Source organism: Perna viridis, chromosome 7, assembly GCF_037379345.1.
Source record: "Perna viridis isolate PV_CMFRI_1.1 ecotype Kerala chromosome 7, ASM3737934v1, whole genome shotgun sequence".
Taxonomy (NCBI): domain Eukaryota; kingdom Metazoa; phylum Mollusca; class Bivalvia; order Mytilida; family Mytilidae; genus Perna; species Perna viridis.
In genome coordinates this window covers 15,848,484-15,862,844 of record NC_142451.1, presented here as the reverse complement: position 1 = coordinate 15,862,844, position 14,361 = coordinate 15,848,484, and the positions used below count along the sequence as shown (strand labels likewise).

Genomic DNA, 14,361 nt, shown 5'->3' with positions numbered 1-14,361 from the left:
TAAGGTTTAAAATTGATGACTTTGTCACAAAAATATCTCAGTATAACTCTAACAGATGTATATGGAACAGATAATACCAAATTTAATACATGCATATGTACTAAATGTATGTCTCCCACAGTCAGAAGGGTATTAAATTCACTATAATCCTGCTCCATCATAGCACAACTTGCACTGTAAAAATAACATACTTTAATGCTTATGTAAGCAGTTCATAGATTCATAGTAGGTACTAATCTGAACAAAAAGTCAAACATAGAATCTTTCCAAGCCATCTGGGATTTTAGGAAGTGGAATTTCGAACATTACACCATACATGTATAATTAAGAAGAATATTACGCCTATTGTGTTCTTATATTTGAATACTATAAATGTATTAATTTCTCCCCACCCTTTTCATCATGGACATAAAAGCTCACAAAATAGTAATTAAACAGTGAAAGTTTATTTTTAATACTATTATAATGCAAATCATTTTTAAACTGTAGAAATTAATACCCCAGGAATAACTCCACTTGACAGAATCCACTGAAATTAGCAAACTTGAAAAATAATTTGTAAATAGTAACTAAGTAATGTTCATTTCATTTGTTGGTCTACATATACATTCTGACATCTTGACAACTTCATGACACATTCAAATGATAATACCGGTATATATATATATACAACTTTATTTTTCAATAATGAAGACCCATAAGTTACAATAGTCAGGACAGCACTAGGTACATTGTAAAGATATCATTATGAATGAAGCACAAGCTCTGATAACATTTTTGACTGAGTTTATTGTTATAAACCTACCACAAGGTAATTAGAATAATGACATGCATGTTGTCCTATCACTTTATTTATAGAACATTAATAGGAAGAAATGAGAAAATGATTCTAGGAATCTGTCCTCAACAAAGCACTTTTAAACAGAACCTATATAATGATAATACATTCTCACCTAAGACTTTTTGAATCAAGCTCTTGTTCACACAATTCTGTCCATCGACATTCAATGAAAATACAATTCTATTCATTATCAAACATGTTATATCTACCATATTCAGTAGACTAACTAGAATAAAATGCAAATGGTACAAAATACCAAATCAAAAATTATATAGTCCTATAGTTATTTCCCAAAATCAAGGAAATCCATCAAAATCCTCATCTGCGATTTCTTTAGCACTTTCTAGTTCTTGCTGTTCACGCTCCCTTCTTTCCTAATTAAAAAATAATGGGTGAAAGTAATCAAACAGTAACAGCTTATTCTAAGACAGCTATGTTTCCAGGTTTCATATCTTAAAACTGTCAACTGTCAAATTATTATAATATTTTATGAGTACTAAAAATTGTATCGTTTGTAATGGCAATAATCAGGTTTCATAGTCTTAAAACTGTCAACTGTAAAATTATTATAATCTTTTATGGTACTAAAAATTGTATCATTTGTAATGCCAATAATCATACCCTACTATATCCCTATTTTTCCACTACTGAGGAAAAAGAATTCTGCATTTGGAAATAAACAAGATGCCGTAAAATACAAAGGTATATTAAGCCCTAAAATATTTTCTGTTCATGAGGTTACTCATTTTCTTACCTCAGCAGACTCCAGATCTTTGTTGTAAGATTTTGGTGGGAACCTCATGGCCTGAAAAATAAAAAAATTAAAAAATGCAATGTCTATCAGTTTGTTAATGGTCAGACAGTATCGTGTTTTTTTTTTTTTTTTTATAGTTTTTTCCCTTTGCATACATTACAATTATACAAATAGCCTAAAATATGACTTCAATTATCTTATTAAAATTATTAAGAGCAGAAGTTAACCATACATGAATAAATAAAATGGCAATCAAATTATACCAAGAAGACATTCAGTCAAATGGGAATAGGTATCAGACAGGCCCACTACAATGGGTCAGGGAAGTGAATTCAAAGTCAAAGTAGCCTTTAAATTTATTTAAATTAAAATGTGCTATTCAAAAACAAGGAAAAAATAAAAAAAAGAATTAGTTACAGTAAATAAATCAGGTAATCTGAATAATTCTTTAAAAAAAAAATGGACAACCGTTTACCTATCTTATCTCACCCTTTTCAGCTATCATCCCATTTTTTGAATGATTTTACAAACGCAAAAAAAATATTGAGTGATGCTTGGATGCAGGCTGTTGCCTAACTCATATTATTAGTTACACAAGCCTTAAACCTCTCAAAATCTAAAGCAAGTTAAAAATGAAAGTTATCTCAAGTACTAAATGTATATAATAAGTTAATTTACATATAATTAGGGTAAATTCAGACCGAATGGGTATTCCATGGACACCTTCTTAAAATACCTTACCTTAACAGATGCATTGTGTATATCTAGACAGAAACTGATACGTTGATGGAATGCAGTCATGGGTTCTCTGGTATTGTAGATATCACTGATCTCTTTGGATTGTACATATCCCTTTTCGTGATCTATTCTAGCCTCTATCACACCATCCCTAATTGCCTATAATAAGGTTAAAACATTTGCTAATGCATATTTAAAATGTGTCTTTTATTTAAACTTAAAATCCCAAGATTGATTTTCTAAATCAAATTCTGATGTTGTTAACACTGGAACAGTCCAACCAAAGTAAAGTACTGTTGTATGGAACAGTCCAACCAAAGTTAAGTGGATTGGAATATAGATACAGGATTCCCTCAGAAAATTGTCTTTTTAGTTTATTCTTTATTGTGACAAATTTTATACTTTACATTGAGTAAATGGGGAAACAATCTAGACTTTAGCAGTGTTTGGGCCAAAATGGTTATAAAATGTTTAGGGTAGACACAAAAAACTATGGTAGGTAGAGTAGCAGGAAACAGACATATTCTTTTTTTGGCCTATGATTATTTTATCTAATGTTTCGAGTCTAACATTGACTCAAAATACAAATTCTTAGACACTATATCCTTAACTTTTGTACTTTTGTGACATAATTTCGTGTCAAAATATATTCTTCAAGAAAATGTTGCAAAACATCAGTGCACATGTACTTCATTTTTAACAAATATTTTCAATTCAATATAATTCTATATTTCCAATTTGATTTTTTTCCCTTGTTAGTAATACCTACTTTATAACATTAATATTGCAAACAACAAAAAAGAATACTGTATTTTGGTGTGTATAATGGCATTTATGTATTGTACGCAGTGCAATTTTGAAGGTCAAAACATGTGAAAAAATTTTTTTAGACTTAAATTGCAGTTGAATTTTGTATGACAAAAGATCAATATTTTGCACTTGATCAGTCATTTTATTTACCTTGAAGTGGTATTTTCTACAAAAATTTGAAGGAAAGAAACATATTTTCAAACTAAAACATCATGAAAAGATCAGTAGCTGCATAAATTGGATAATTTTTTATTTTGAAGTATGATAAAATTAATACAAAATGTATGAAATGGCTTAGAAAACATAATGAAAAGTTGGGAAAATTGAACATTTTTGGTTTGGTTGTAACTCAAATTTTGCAATTTTTTCATTTTAAATCATTCTTTTAAGGATGAAAGTAAGTTTTTCCTTTTTTTCATTTTAAGCTCTCATCATGTTTTATAATATAGAAAGAAATATTGTACAACCTTCGTCTGAAACATGTTATTAAGACATTAATTAAAACATGATTTGAAGACAATATCATTTAAAATTCAATACTAAAAGATGTCATTGATGATTAGATAAACTTTCTTTCAGTAACATTTCACTTCCGGTTTGTTTACATTACGCAATATCTTTCTTTTATTTCAGGGCCAATTCTTATATACTGATGCATAAAACCCAACCCCATGATCTGGAAATGATTTCTATGTAAAAATATACACATTGTACACACCAAAATACAGTATGTGACTCTCATTATTCTTGATGTGATATTTAAAACTGTGAATTACAAGTCCTTTGAAGAGGGTAATACAAATTAAAAATCCAGCAATACTTTACTCATTTGAACATACAACAAGAATGGATATGATGAATATGTCAAAGAGACAACAACCCCACTAGGATGAAAAAATGTCAGCCCAAGGCCACTCATGCTTATTTTTTTCACACTGTAACTTACTTTTAATATATGTATCAAATTTATTTCAACAAACTCACCTTGGCAACAATATATTCAGCATCCTCAGGACTATCTAACATTAACTTCTGTGATATATCCATCAGTGATATCTTAGAATATGATAAATTGATCATACGAACACCAGTCTTTATCACATTGTGTCTTAAACGGATGATTAACGTGTATGTGTTTTCTGCTTGAAACTTAGAACCAAACTTAGCCAGCACCTCATTGAATTTTGCTAAGTTGCCTGTTCTGACAGCTGAAATAGATAAAGATTAAACCATAACAACTTTCAAACGTATCTGTCTAGTGTCAGTTAAACCATTTTCTGAACTCTAGTAATGAGTGTTGGAGTTTAATTTTGAAAACAAGAGCCACTCTTACAACAACAGTTTTGACAGAAGTCTTTGTTCACAAAAATCATTTAAGGTGCCATCTTTATAATTTTAACTGGTAGATAAGAGATTTGTGTACAAATGCAATATATCAATTTCGTATTACCTTCATACTTTTTTTTAAAAACCAAATAAACTATCAACATTTAATGTATACAATCGAAACCTTGAGTTAACTGAAAATAAGGAGCTAAGGTTTTCCTCATGGGTGGTTGTCGAAACAAATGTCTATCTGGGATATCACCAAGCAATAATTCAACTGTTATGGCTAGTTTGTTGACCTGCAAAAATAATTTTTCAATTTATCAAGTTACATAAATAAATAAGTTGTAAAGGAAAGTTAAATATTTGTGATATTATGGCTAATGCAATCAAATGCTTCTGGATTCACAACCTAAAACAACTGCAGAGATCAAACCCTAAGCAGTTGATTGCTGCTTAATTTAAGAATGAAGGACAATGCTTCTTCTCCAATGACATGCACAATGCCCAGATTTATCCAAACTTTTTATGTCCGAGTTGTTTTTCTTCCAGGGAGATAATTGTTAATTGAATTCTTGATATGATGGTTCCACACCAGCTACAAAAACCACTAACTAGATATTGTCCCTAACAGGACTAATCCCCCCACCCCGTCAAACACTGTATATTTGGGGACCAATGTAGACATGATTCATATTTGACCTAAGTTATTATGTGGCTACTAGTACTTTTGACATACAATTTTACTTTCATCTTAAAACACCGAACTCCAAGCAGAAATCAGTACCATTTTTATTGTTGACAATACTATAACAGAATATAATTGCAAATTTACTGTAACATAAATTCCTTACAATATGCACACCACAATATGGTAACCTAACACTCTGGTTAGTTTCATTACAATCCTGAAATTCATTGAGGAGAAATTGTAGACAATGCATGAGACAAAGTTTTACTGAAAAACGCCCTTGGAAGTACATCAGCAGTCATTTCTACAATTTTTGCCCAAGCTTAAATTCCTGACAATATGCACATCCCAATATGGTAATTTGACACTCCATCAAGTTAATAACAATCCTGCAAGTCAATGAGCAGGAGTTGCGGACAAGGCATCTGACCAAGTTCTGCTGAAAAATACGCAAGTCCATCAGCTGTCATTACTATAATTTTTGCTCAAACTTAAATTCCTGACAATATGCACATCCCAATATGGTAATTTGACACCCCATCAAATTTCACAACATTCTTGTAAGTCGTTGAAAATGGAGTTGAGGACAACACACAAGATCAAGTTTTGGTGAGAAATACCTAAGGGCTATTCCAGAAATTACTGTATTGGGGAGGCACTTTTTATTTGACCCCACCATGCATACAATTTTAATTGATTATTTTCTTTCATTGTCATGGCTAACTATTTTAAATAACAACCAACCATTAAATTTTATGTGAGGTACCTCCCAACCAACACCCCCCTAACGATTAATTCTGTAATAGCCCCACGTCAATCAGCTGTCATTTCTACAATATTTGCCCAAACTTAGAATCCTTATAGCATGCACATCTCCATGTTGTTATATTTAATACAACAAAGTGTCATAACAATGCTTCAAGCTGCTTAGAAAATAGTTGCACACAGCCAAGATGAAACCTATATAACCCGCAAACCTCATTTGCGGGAGGTATAAGAACAATGAAACCACAATATGTAATTCCAGTGTTTGATTTTAACACGACTTTATTACATTCGTCAAAGTGTTCTGGCCTGCTGTTGTAAACATGAAGTCAACATGGCACAGGATCGTAATATTTTACTTCATGACCAATGATTCGGATGAAGCAAAGGTGTAACCGGTGACAAAAAAATTAAATGAAAATGCTGACCTACCCACCCTATTTTTGTTTAGTAAGTAACCATAAACACAATTATTCATTATGGACTTATTGTGTAGAAACCAAATTGTCTTTTTTTTTTTGTGGTCATATAAAATTTCATTAAAATCTCTCGATCCGTTTAGAAGTTGCGCTTACAAGAAATGTAGAAAGACGGACTGACAGACAGACAAGGTGATGATATAAAAACATCTATCAAACTGATAATGGTATCTTAGACAGAAGGAAACCATTCCATTCAATGCGTTTTGTAGAAAGGATAAAAATTCCCTAAAAACTAGAAGTACTTATTGAGCACTAGGTGTTTACACTTCAAGCTGTACACAACTTACTGTTTGTTTAAACCCAACAGCACCATGGGTAGGTGCTTTCCTTAAGGCTTGTAACAAATGTTTATGTGCTTCTGAATACTCTAACTGGGCTGCTTTTATTCGACCTACAAACACACCAGTTTTGCATAAAACAGTCAAATTATTATTAATTTTTTTTTACAGACTATGACATATTGTTGTCAAATCAAAATGAAATACACCTGCATATACCACTCATATTTTATATTTAATTCTGAAGATAAATATTGAAAGAACTAGTCAATATTACTTGTTCAATTTTACATGCAAGATGACTTTGCTACATTTTTTTCTCAAATCCATGATAAAGATATGACTTTTCATGATTAATACCAAACAATGTATTGCAAGATTTATTACAGTTAAGAACACCTGTTCAGATGTATAACAAATCGTAACAAGAGGCTCAAAAGAGCCTGAATTGCTCACCTGGTTAACCATTTGCTTATTTGAAAAACTTGAGGAATGAGACAAGCTAAGTTAAAATCAACTAAACTGTCAAATGCGGGAAATGCTTTAAATAGCATTTTCATGACCTGAACCAGAATTTTGCTAATGGCAACAATTTTTGAATTATTTTCAAAAACATGTCTTCCGACCCCAAAAAGTTCCATTTTTAGTAGAGGCAGCCATATCTATTCACCGATTAAAAATCACAAGTCATTTTGAGCACAATACACTAAAGAACTATTATGCTTATTTTCATTCAATGATCTTAAAAGGTTTTAGAGAGATGATTTTAAAAGTTGCACTTGTGAAAAAACAACAAAAAAAACTGTTTCAGGGGCCGTTACTACTACATCAGTCAATGAATGGATTTGAAAATTTCTGCAGAGGTCCTACTCATGATGCTTAACAATATTACCAGATGCCAGAAATTTGCTAAAGGCAATGGTTTTTGAGTTATTTGCAAAAAACTGCCTCCTGACCCCATGTTCTATTTTTAGTAATAACGGCCATGTTTTTTCATGGATCAAAAATCCCAACGGTCATTTTGTGTGGGATACCCTAAGGAAAATACATGCCAACTTTCACTGAATTCTGTGCAATAGATTTTGAGAAGAAGATTTTCAAAGTTGCATATGCTAAAAAATGCCAAAAAAAAAACTCCTTCAGGGGCCGTAACTCCTACATTAGTTGACAAATCGTTTTGAAAATTTCATAGGTCTATCTCATGATGCTGAACTTTATTACCCTGCCAAAATTTGCTAAAGGCAACGCTTTTTGAGTTATTTACAAAAAACTGCCATCTGACCCCTATGTTTTATTTTTAGTAACAGCCGACATGTTTTTTCATGGATCAAAAATCTCAACGGTCATTTTGTGCAGAACACCCTCAGGAACAACCATGCCAAGTTTAAAACCTGTCAGTCTAGTAGTTTCAGAGGTGAAGATTTTTGAAAATTTGCCCACAACAACGACGACGGATACCAAGTGATGGCATAAGCTCACTTGGCCAGGTGAGCTAAAAAGTTGAATTACACTTTATAAGGATAAAAGGATAAAAGGAAATATTTAACTTACCTAAATAAAACAAAAACCTGGCCCAGTCGTTGTTAGATGCAGATTCTGGAAAGGTTGCCTTGGAGACCAATTTATCTGCCTGCTCTATCAGGTTGTAGTGAAGGTAATTACGTAATAACAAATTTAACAACGCCGCTTGCCCATAATAATCTGACCTCAATGTAGCTGTTCTTAACCTTGAGTGCAGAAATCTGAAAATATAGCAGTCAAAAATACACCGTACTTTTACTCAAACCGTTGATATTTAGCAGTATGATATCCTAGAAAACTTGGAAGTTGTACTAAAAACACAATAACTTAACAACAGATCTATGGTCTTTAAGTGAGTGTAACTCAACAACATATTATATAAATGATAACTGAAGAGAAAAACATTAAACAATGAACATTTTTTTCACATTACAAGTAATTAATTATCATAACTTACGATCTGATCTTATCAAATTGATTTGTGAGTTCATAACCTCTTGAGTGGTAAAAATAACACTTGGCCGCCAGTAGGCCTAATGTCCTTCTGTTTAGTTGTACCAATTTACTCATCAACTTTTCTGAACAAGAGACAGCCTATAAAAAAATTAAATAGGGAATGCAAAACATTAGGCAAAAAAAAAAAATAGTGCGTTTCCTATTTCACCTCCCAAAAAATTAGGTAGGGTAGGTAGGTAAAACATCAATTTAAAAAAAAATTTATATTGTTTGACAGCTAATACATGCAGTTGCCAAAAGCCATGCTGGATTATAACAAACTTGGTTCTTTATATGCTTTTACGTAAGTGTATTATCAAATACTTTGCAGTTCAATGATATACTAAACATGAACTGAAAAAAATTGTAACCTGAACGAAAAAAAAACATGTTCAATCAGCAATAACATGTTCGAGTTATGGTTAGAGATGGAGGTATGGTAAAAAAATGAAAACACTCAATTAATCTATTTTGGCCTTAGATTTGTGCACCTAAATATCAAGCTGCATTACACATAAGGTCAGGTACAAATAGATATTTTCACTATTGCAAAAATCTAAAATAAATCTCAAATACAGAATCTACAGGGCTGCTGATGAGAGGTTAATCAATGCAATATGTGGACGTGACAGAGACATGGTGATTAGTATCATTTCCCAAGTTCCTAACACTTCAATTAGACTTGTGATTTAAATATTGTTCATCAACTGACAATTGATGCATATGATTAAAATCCAAAAGGCAACAGTAATAGTACAATGAGATATTTTCTTAGACATGACTGGAAAGAAAAGTGTTCTTGTCAATATGTAAAGCAAATAAAACAAGTGAATTTTGTCTGAAAGCTAAAAAGTGCCATGAACTGAATGTATCTACTAATGAAGTTTTAAAACAAGTAATTGTCATTAACATAACATGATGATAAAATCATGTACCTTCATCAAATTGTTAAATGATCATTATTCATCAGTCAATTGATGTTCAACTGTGTATGCAGATCATAAAAGGTATTTTGAAAAAAAAAGTAGCCAATGACATGTACAGTAACAATAGTTTTTACAGTAAATTTTGATTATTCCTTGTTTTTTAGTAAATAACAAATGATTTTTTCTCACAAAACTTATGTATCTTTCCCCATACTAACCTGAGTATACTTTTTGAGGTCGATCAAATGAATGATTAACAACAGGTGAAGGTAGATTTCTACCTCTGGTATAACTGGTATAGTTGCACTTTTACCAGATTTGGGCCTAAAAGTTGGGCCTATCCCATTTGCTTCCATAGGCTGAAAAGAAAAATTTTACAATGGAGACCAAGTCATAAAATGTAATATATAGTTCAAATGTACATTTTGTATCATGAGTATCTTGTAAGTCTTTCTGTGTACAAAAATCTGGCAGAGTAACACAAGTCCTACATTATTTATACAATATCAACAGTTAAGAGAATGCAAGTATCCATTGAAATGACGTAAAAAATATTAACTTATATTTATGAACACACTGCCTAATTTTCTTTGGAAAGACAACACCAATTTTGTATCACATTTATACATCAGTTACTAAGTTGTACGAAAATTTTAGACTGGTCTTTATTAGTTAAGGCCATCATAATAAAAAATCATAGATTCACATCCAACATAATTCAAAATCAGGGGCAGGCGGGCAGTTTTATTTTATTTTTTTATTATCAATTTACATGAATAATGCTGTCAGTTTGAAAGAAACTGACCTAAAATGGGAAAAAAATCAAAATAATTTTTTTTTCTGAGAGAGTGAAAAAAATTGTGTCTGGAGATGAGAATCTGGGATTTATATTTTAATTTGGCCTAACCTGAAATAATATTTTTCCATCAATAATATGATATATTAGTCTATAGCTGTTATTTCTATGTTTTTGATATATGTTCTTTTAATGGGTAAATTGGAAGTTAGTCAAAAGAAGATTGTATACAAAACAAATGTAATCATCCTTATAGTAATTAACAGCAAAACATTCACTACCTGATCTAGGAAAGCAATAAGTTCATCTCTTTGAACTGCCTGTGTTCCAAGGTAACCCTGAAAAAGTTTTCGTAGTATAGTCTGGTTGAGTCTCCTTCTCACATTAACAAGACTTCTCATCACCCTGGACATATATCTTGGTTCCTTAGAAGACACAGACTTTTCAATCTGCCGTACATACTCCTTGATATCTGAAATCAAATTCGTAATAAAATTAAATAAAAGAAACAAAAGTGAGAGAGTATTTATTTTTCCATACTAATTAACAAGTGCTGATCAGAAAGTAGAAAACTAGATTCTCTACAGTAAATCCTTAAATTTCCTTCTATTTGACATCACCAAAAATTCAAACATATATTTTAACTACAATTTTTGGGGGGAAAGACTGAGAGACAACGTGGCCACTCTATTTCTGGCTTGAAATTACACCCACCCGTTATTTGAAAGGGTGCATTAATTGTGCACACATTTCATGCCTTGTATACTGGTCAGAGATTAGATCTCACTGTTCAGAGACAGAAGCAATATTTGACAGTATGCTCACCCACATTTTATTCTTCAAAGAAAATCACTGTGTGGTAGCTCATTTTTGAGAGCAAAATATGACATCTGTCAGATGTAATTCCTTAAATTTTGAACATGAACTTGTGTAACAAGAGAGGGCATAAATTGGTTCACGAGAATTACTTGCTGGTGAAAACTACTCTTTGACAAGTAAACACTTGTGTGTGCTTTGTAGGAATACACAAATTCGTATAACCATAATTTAGAGAAAAGTATCGGGGAAAACACTTAAGTATCTGGTGATAAATTATCCACCTTCCAAAGTTAAAAGATCGGGATCTTTCTTAGGCTCTTCAGCTTCCACCTCTTCCATTGCGACATCCTCGATTTTTGGATCAGTCTTTTTGTTTTTCGACGGATTGGGGGCTTCTTTCATTTCAACGTCTGTGTTTTTCACCATTTTTACCCTATATACCAGTAATACTAAACCATGAATTGTACAAATATATTATTAATGTTTTAGCGTCACAATGAATAATCGAATCTACTCAAAAGACAAGGAAACTTCAACTATTTCTATCTCCCAGGCCCGGCATGATCAGCAAAAAAGTGATACTATGGCGGACCATAATTCCGCAGTAAATTTTAGTTTTCGCGAATGCTTGAAAAAAAGGCATTTTACCTTATTTTAAAGTAGAATTTTATAATTGATTGAATAAACTTAAATTATTTATTGATTATATATCTGGTTTTGTGATAATTTTTTAGATGAGATTGGAGAGATTTTGAAAAGTTTTTTGGCGCGAATTTTCAAATTCACAGATGATTCCCACACCAAAGAGTTAAACACACACACACACACACACACACACACACAAAATTCAAATAACTATACATCTTATAAATGATCATAAATACAAGAGATTTCACTATGTTCTAGACCTATAATTAATTACAGGTCTATGGTATCAGGGCTGGATCCAGAAAATTTTAAAAGCAGGGTGTCTGCCGAGGTTCCTCAGAAAAGGGAGTGCTGGGACATTATTTGCCATTTTGTCAATTTTACACATGTAAATGACAAATTTTCCAATAAAAATGGGGCAACCCCCCTGCACACCCCTCTGGATCCGGCACAACTGGTGTATCATGTCTGCGGCTCTATACATTAACGTGAACACTGACACAGTTTTCTTAGTCCGTTAAAATTTTGCGACATTGTGAAAAGTGTTGAAAACATTATTTTTTTTTAAATCAATCTAAAGGTTTAGAACATTTTATGGCTGCTGGCAACTCATTCCAAATTTCAACAGCCAAGAAATGGAAAGATCTTTTATAAAAAAAAAAGTATTTTGAATTATGCCATGGGAACAGTATTATTCTTTTTCAATTTTCAAATTGAAAAAAAAGCGTTGCAAAATAAATATAGGTAAATATCTTACCGGAAATTTCCCGGATTTTCAAATAATTGTTTATAAAAAAAAGTTCCCAATATCTTCGTAACTGCTTGCCCCCAGATGACATCATATGTAAGCAATTACAACCTCCAAAATCAAGACAAAATTGTATGTACCGTTTTGATGTTGGTTACAAGAGCGTGCAACTCTTTCATACCGTCAACTGTATTTATATGGAACAACCCAGATTTATCTAGTGCGAAATTCTTCGTACTTTTCAATTTTCAAAAATAGTATTAAGAGTATTTAACTTGTTTTAAAGCCCCTGTGTATACTATTATAAAGGGCAGCGAACAATAAGTATACTGCATTGTCGTTTTATACACCAGTGTAAGCTCAGCATAAGTTAATTTAGTGACTATAACACCTCATGCATACGAAGACGCTATCCATTATTTAATCGAATGCCCTTTATATCAGAATTATTATCAGAATTCAATAGCATTGCAACCTATATTTTTTCAACTCTTTATACTTCTATTCTACTATAGTTACGATAACGTAACCCTCAGTCCAGTAGTACTTTAAAGACAAACCACACTATTGTTTATGCGCATTGTATGGCGCAACTATTATATTGTCAACTAAATAGTGCTCAGAACCCTAGCCGGCGGCTAGGGCGTCTGCCCACAGAGCAACTGGGTTGTGTGCCCCAGGTGGTGGAATCGGGTACCCCTGGCGTGTTACATACTGGGGTTGTCAGGCTATAATACGGAAAACCTGACCGAAAACCATAGTGGTGCACCGTGTTGGGAAAGATGCCAAGTTCCTCGCACGTTAAAGAACCCTACTGTGGTATTCTCCCGGAGTAGGAACCATAGGGCTCCGCCACAGGAGGCTAAATTGCCCGGCCCTACCCACCTCCCACTATTTCCAGTGGCAATCAAACTTTTTCGACCCCGTTATCCTTGTGTCCCATCCCATTTTTCATTTCATCATCATTTCATGTTCATTTTATCATCCACTTCATGTTCATCGCCTGAATATAGCTGAAATATTGCTGCTCGGCCGTTAAACCCCAACAAACAAACAAAAGAAATTATATCGTCGTCAATTTGTGACGTCGCTTTTTGCGCGAAATTCGCGATTTATCTCCCTTTTACCGTAGAAGCACTGTGGTCTCACTAACCACTTTCGGGTCAAATGGCCACCCCTATGTAGTACCAAAAACACACTGAACCTAGACATATGCATTGTAAGTGCATTATTTGTGTGCATTGTGATTAAAAGTAGTCAAAATAAAGCCGAGAATGTGTACTTTAAAATCATATATGTAATTAACTACAAAAGTGAATGAATATTGTTTACACGTGTGAGTAATTTGCCTCCATGCTGTCAGTTATCAGAATAGGTAAAAATGTGAATTTTCAGTATTATTTATTCAAGTAAATTTTGTGAAGAATTTCTACTATCATCGTACCATTAGCATAATGATTTTGGAAGCCTTATTTTCCAAGCTTCGCAACGGTATGCAGCTTTAAGATGTCATTTGTCCTGGGAATTCACAGTGAGACTTTGAAAATTACTTTTTTAACATGTAAAGTAATGGAAACGTTAGAAGTGGTTAGTGAGACCTATAACGTCGAGATTCGAGGGCCGCTTTGGAAAAATAAAAAAAACAAAAACAAAAACATGAAGTAAGTACGTGGGGGGTTATGTTATCGTAACTACTATTAATTAACATCAGTTCAAATCCCTA

At 32.5% G+C, this 14,361-nt stretch overlaps 1 protein-coding gene across 1 annotated transcript; it reads right to left on the bottom strand.

Annotated features, from left to right (window-relative positions):
- Nucleotides 1-657: 657 nt before the first annotated feature.
- Nucleotides 658-11,848, bottom strand: LOC148611518 (26S proteasome non-ATPase regulatory subunit 3-like). The gene is made up of 11 exons (XM_088592163.1): nt 11,524-11,848; nt 10,705-10,895; nt 9,846-9,986; nt 8,664-8,800; nt 8,237-8,427; nt 6,695-6,798; nt 4,654-4,768; nt 4,128-4,351; nt 2,337-2,492; nt 1,596-1,646; nt 658-1,215 (listed from the first exon to the last, which is right to left on the bottom strand). The coding sequence occupies exons 1-11, from the start codon at nt 11,666-11,668 to the stop codon at nt 1,138-1,140; spliced, it is 1,533 nt and encodes a 510-aa protein (XP_088448289.1). The 5' UTR covers nt 11,669-11,848; the 3' UTR covers nt 658-1,137.
- Nucleotides 11,849-14,361: the final 2,513 nt, after the last annotated feature.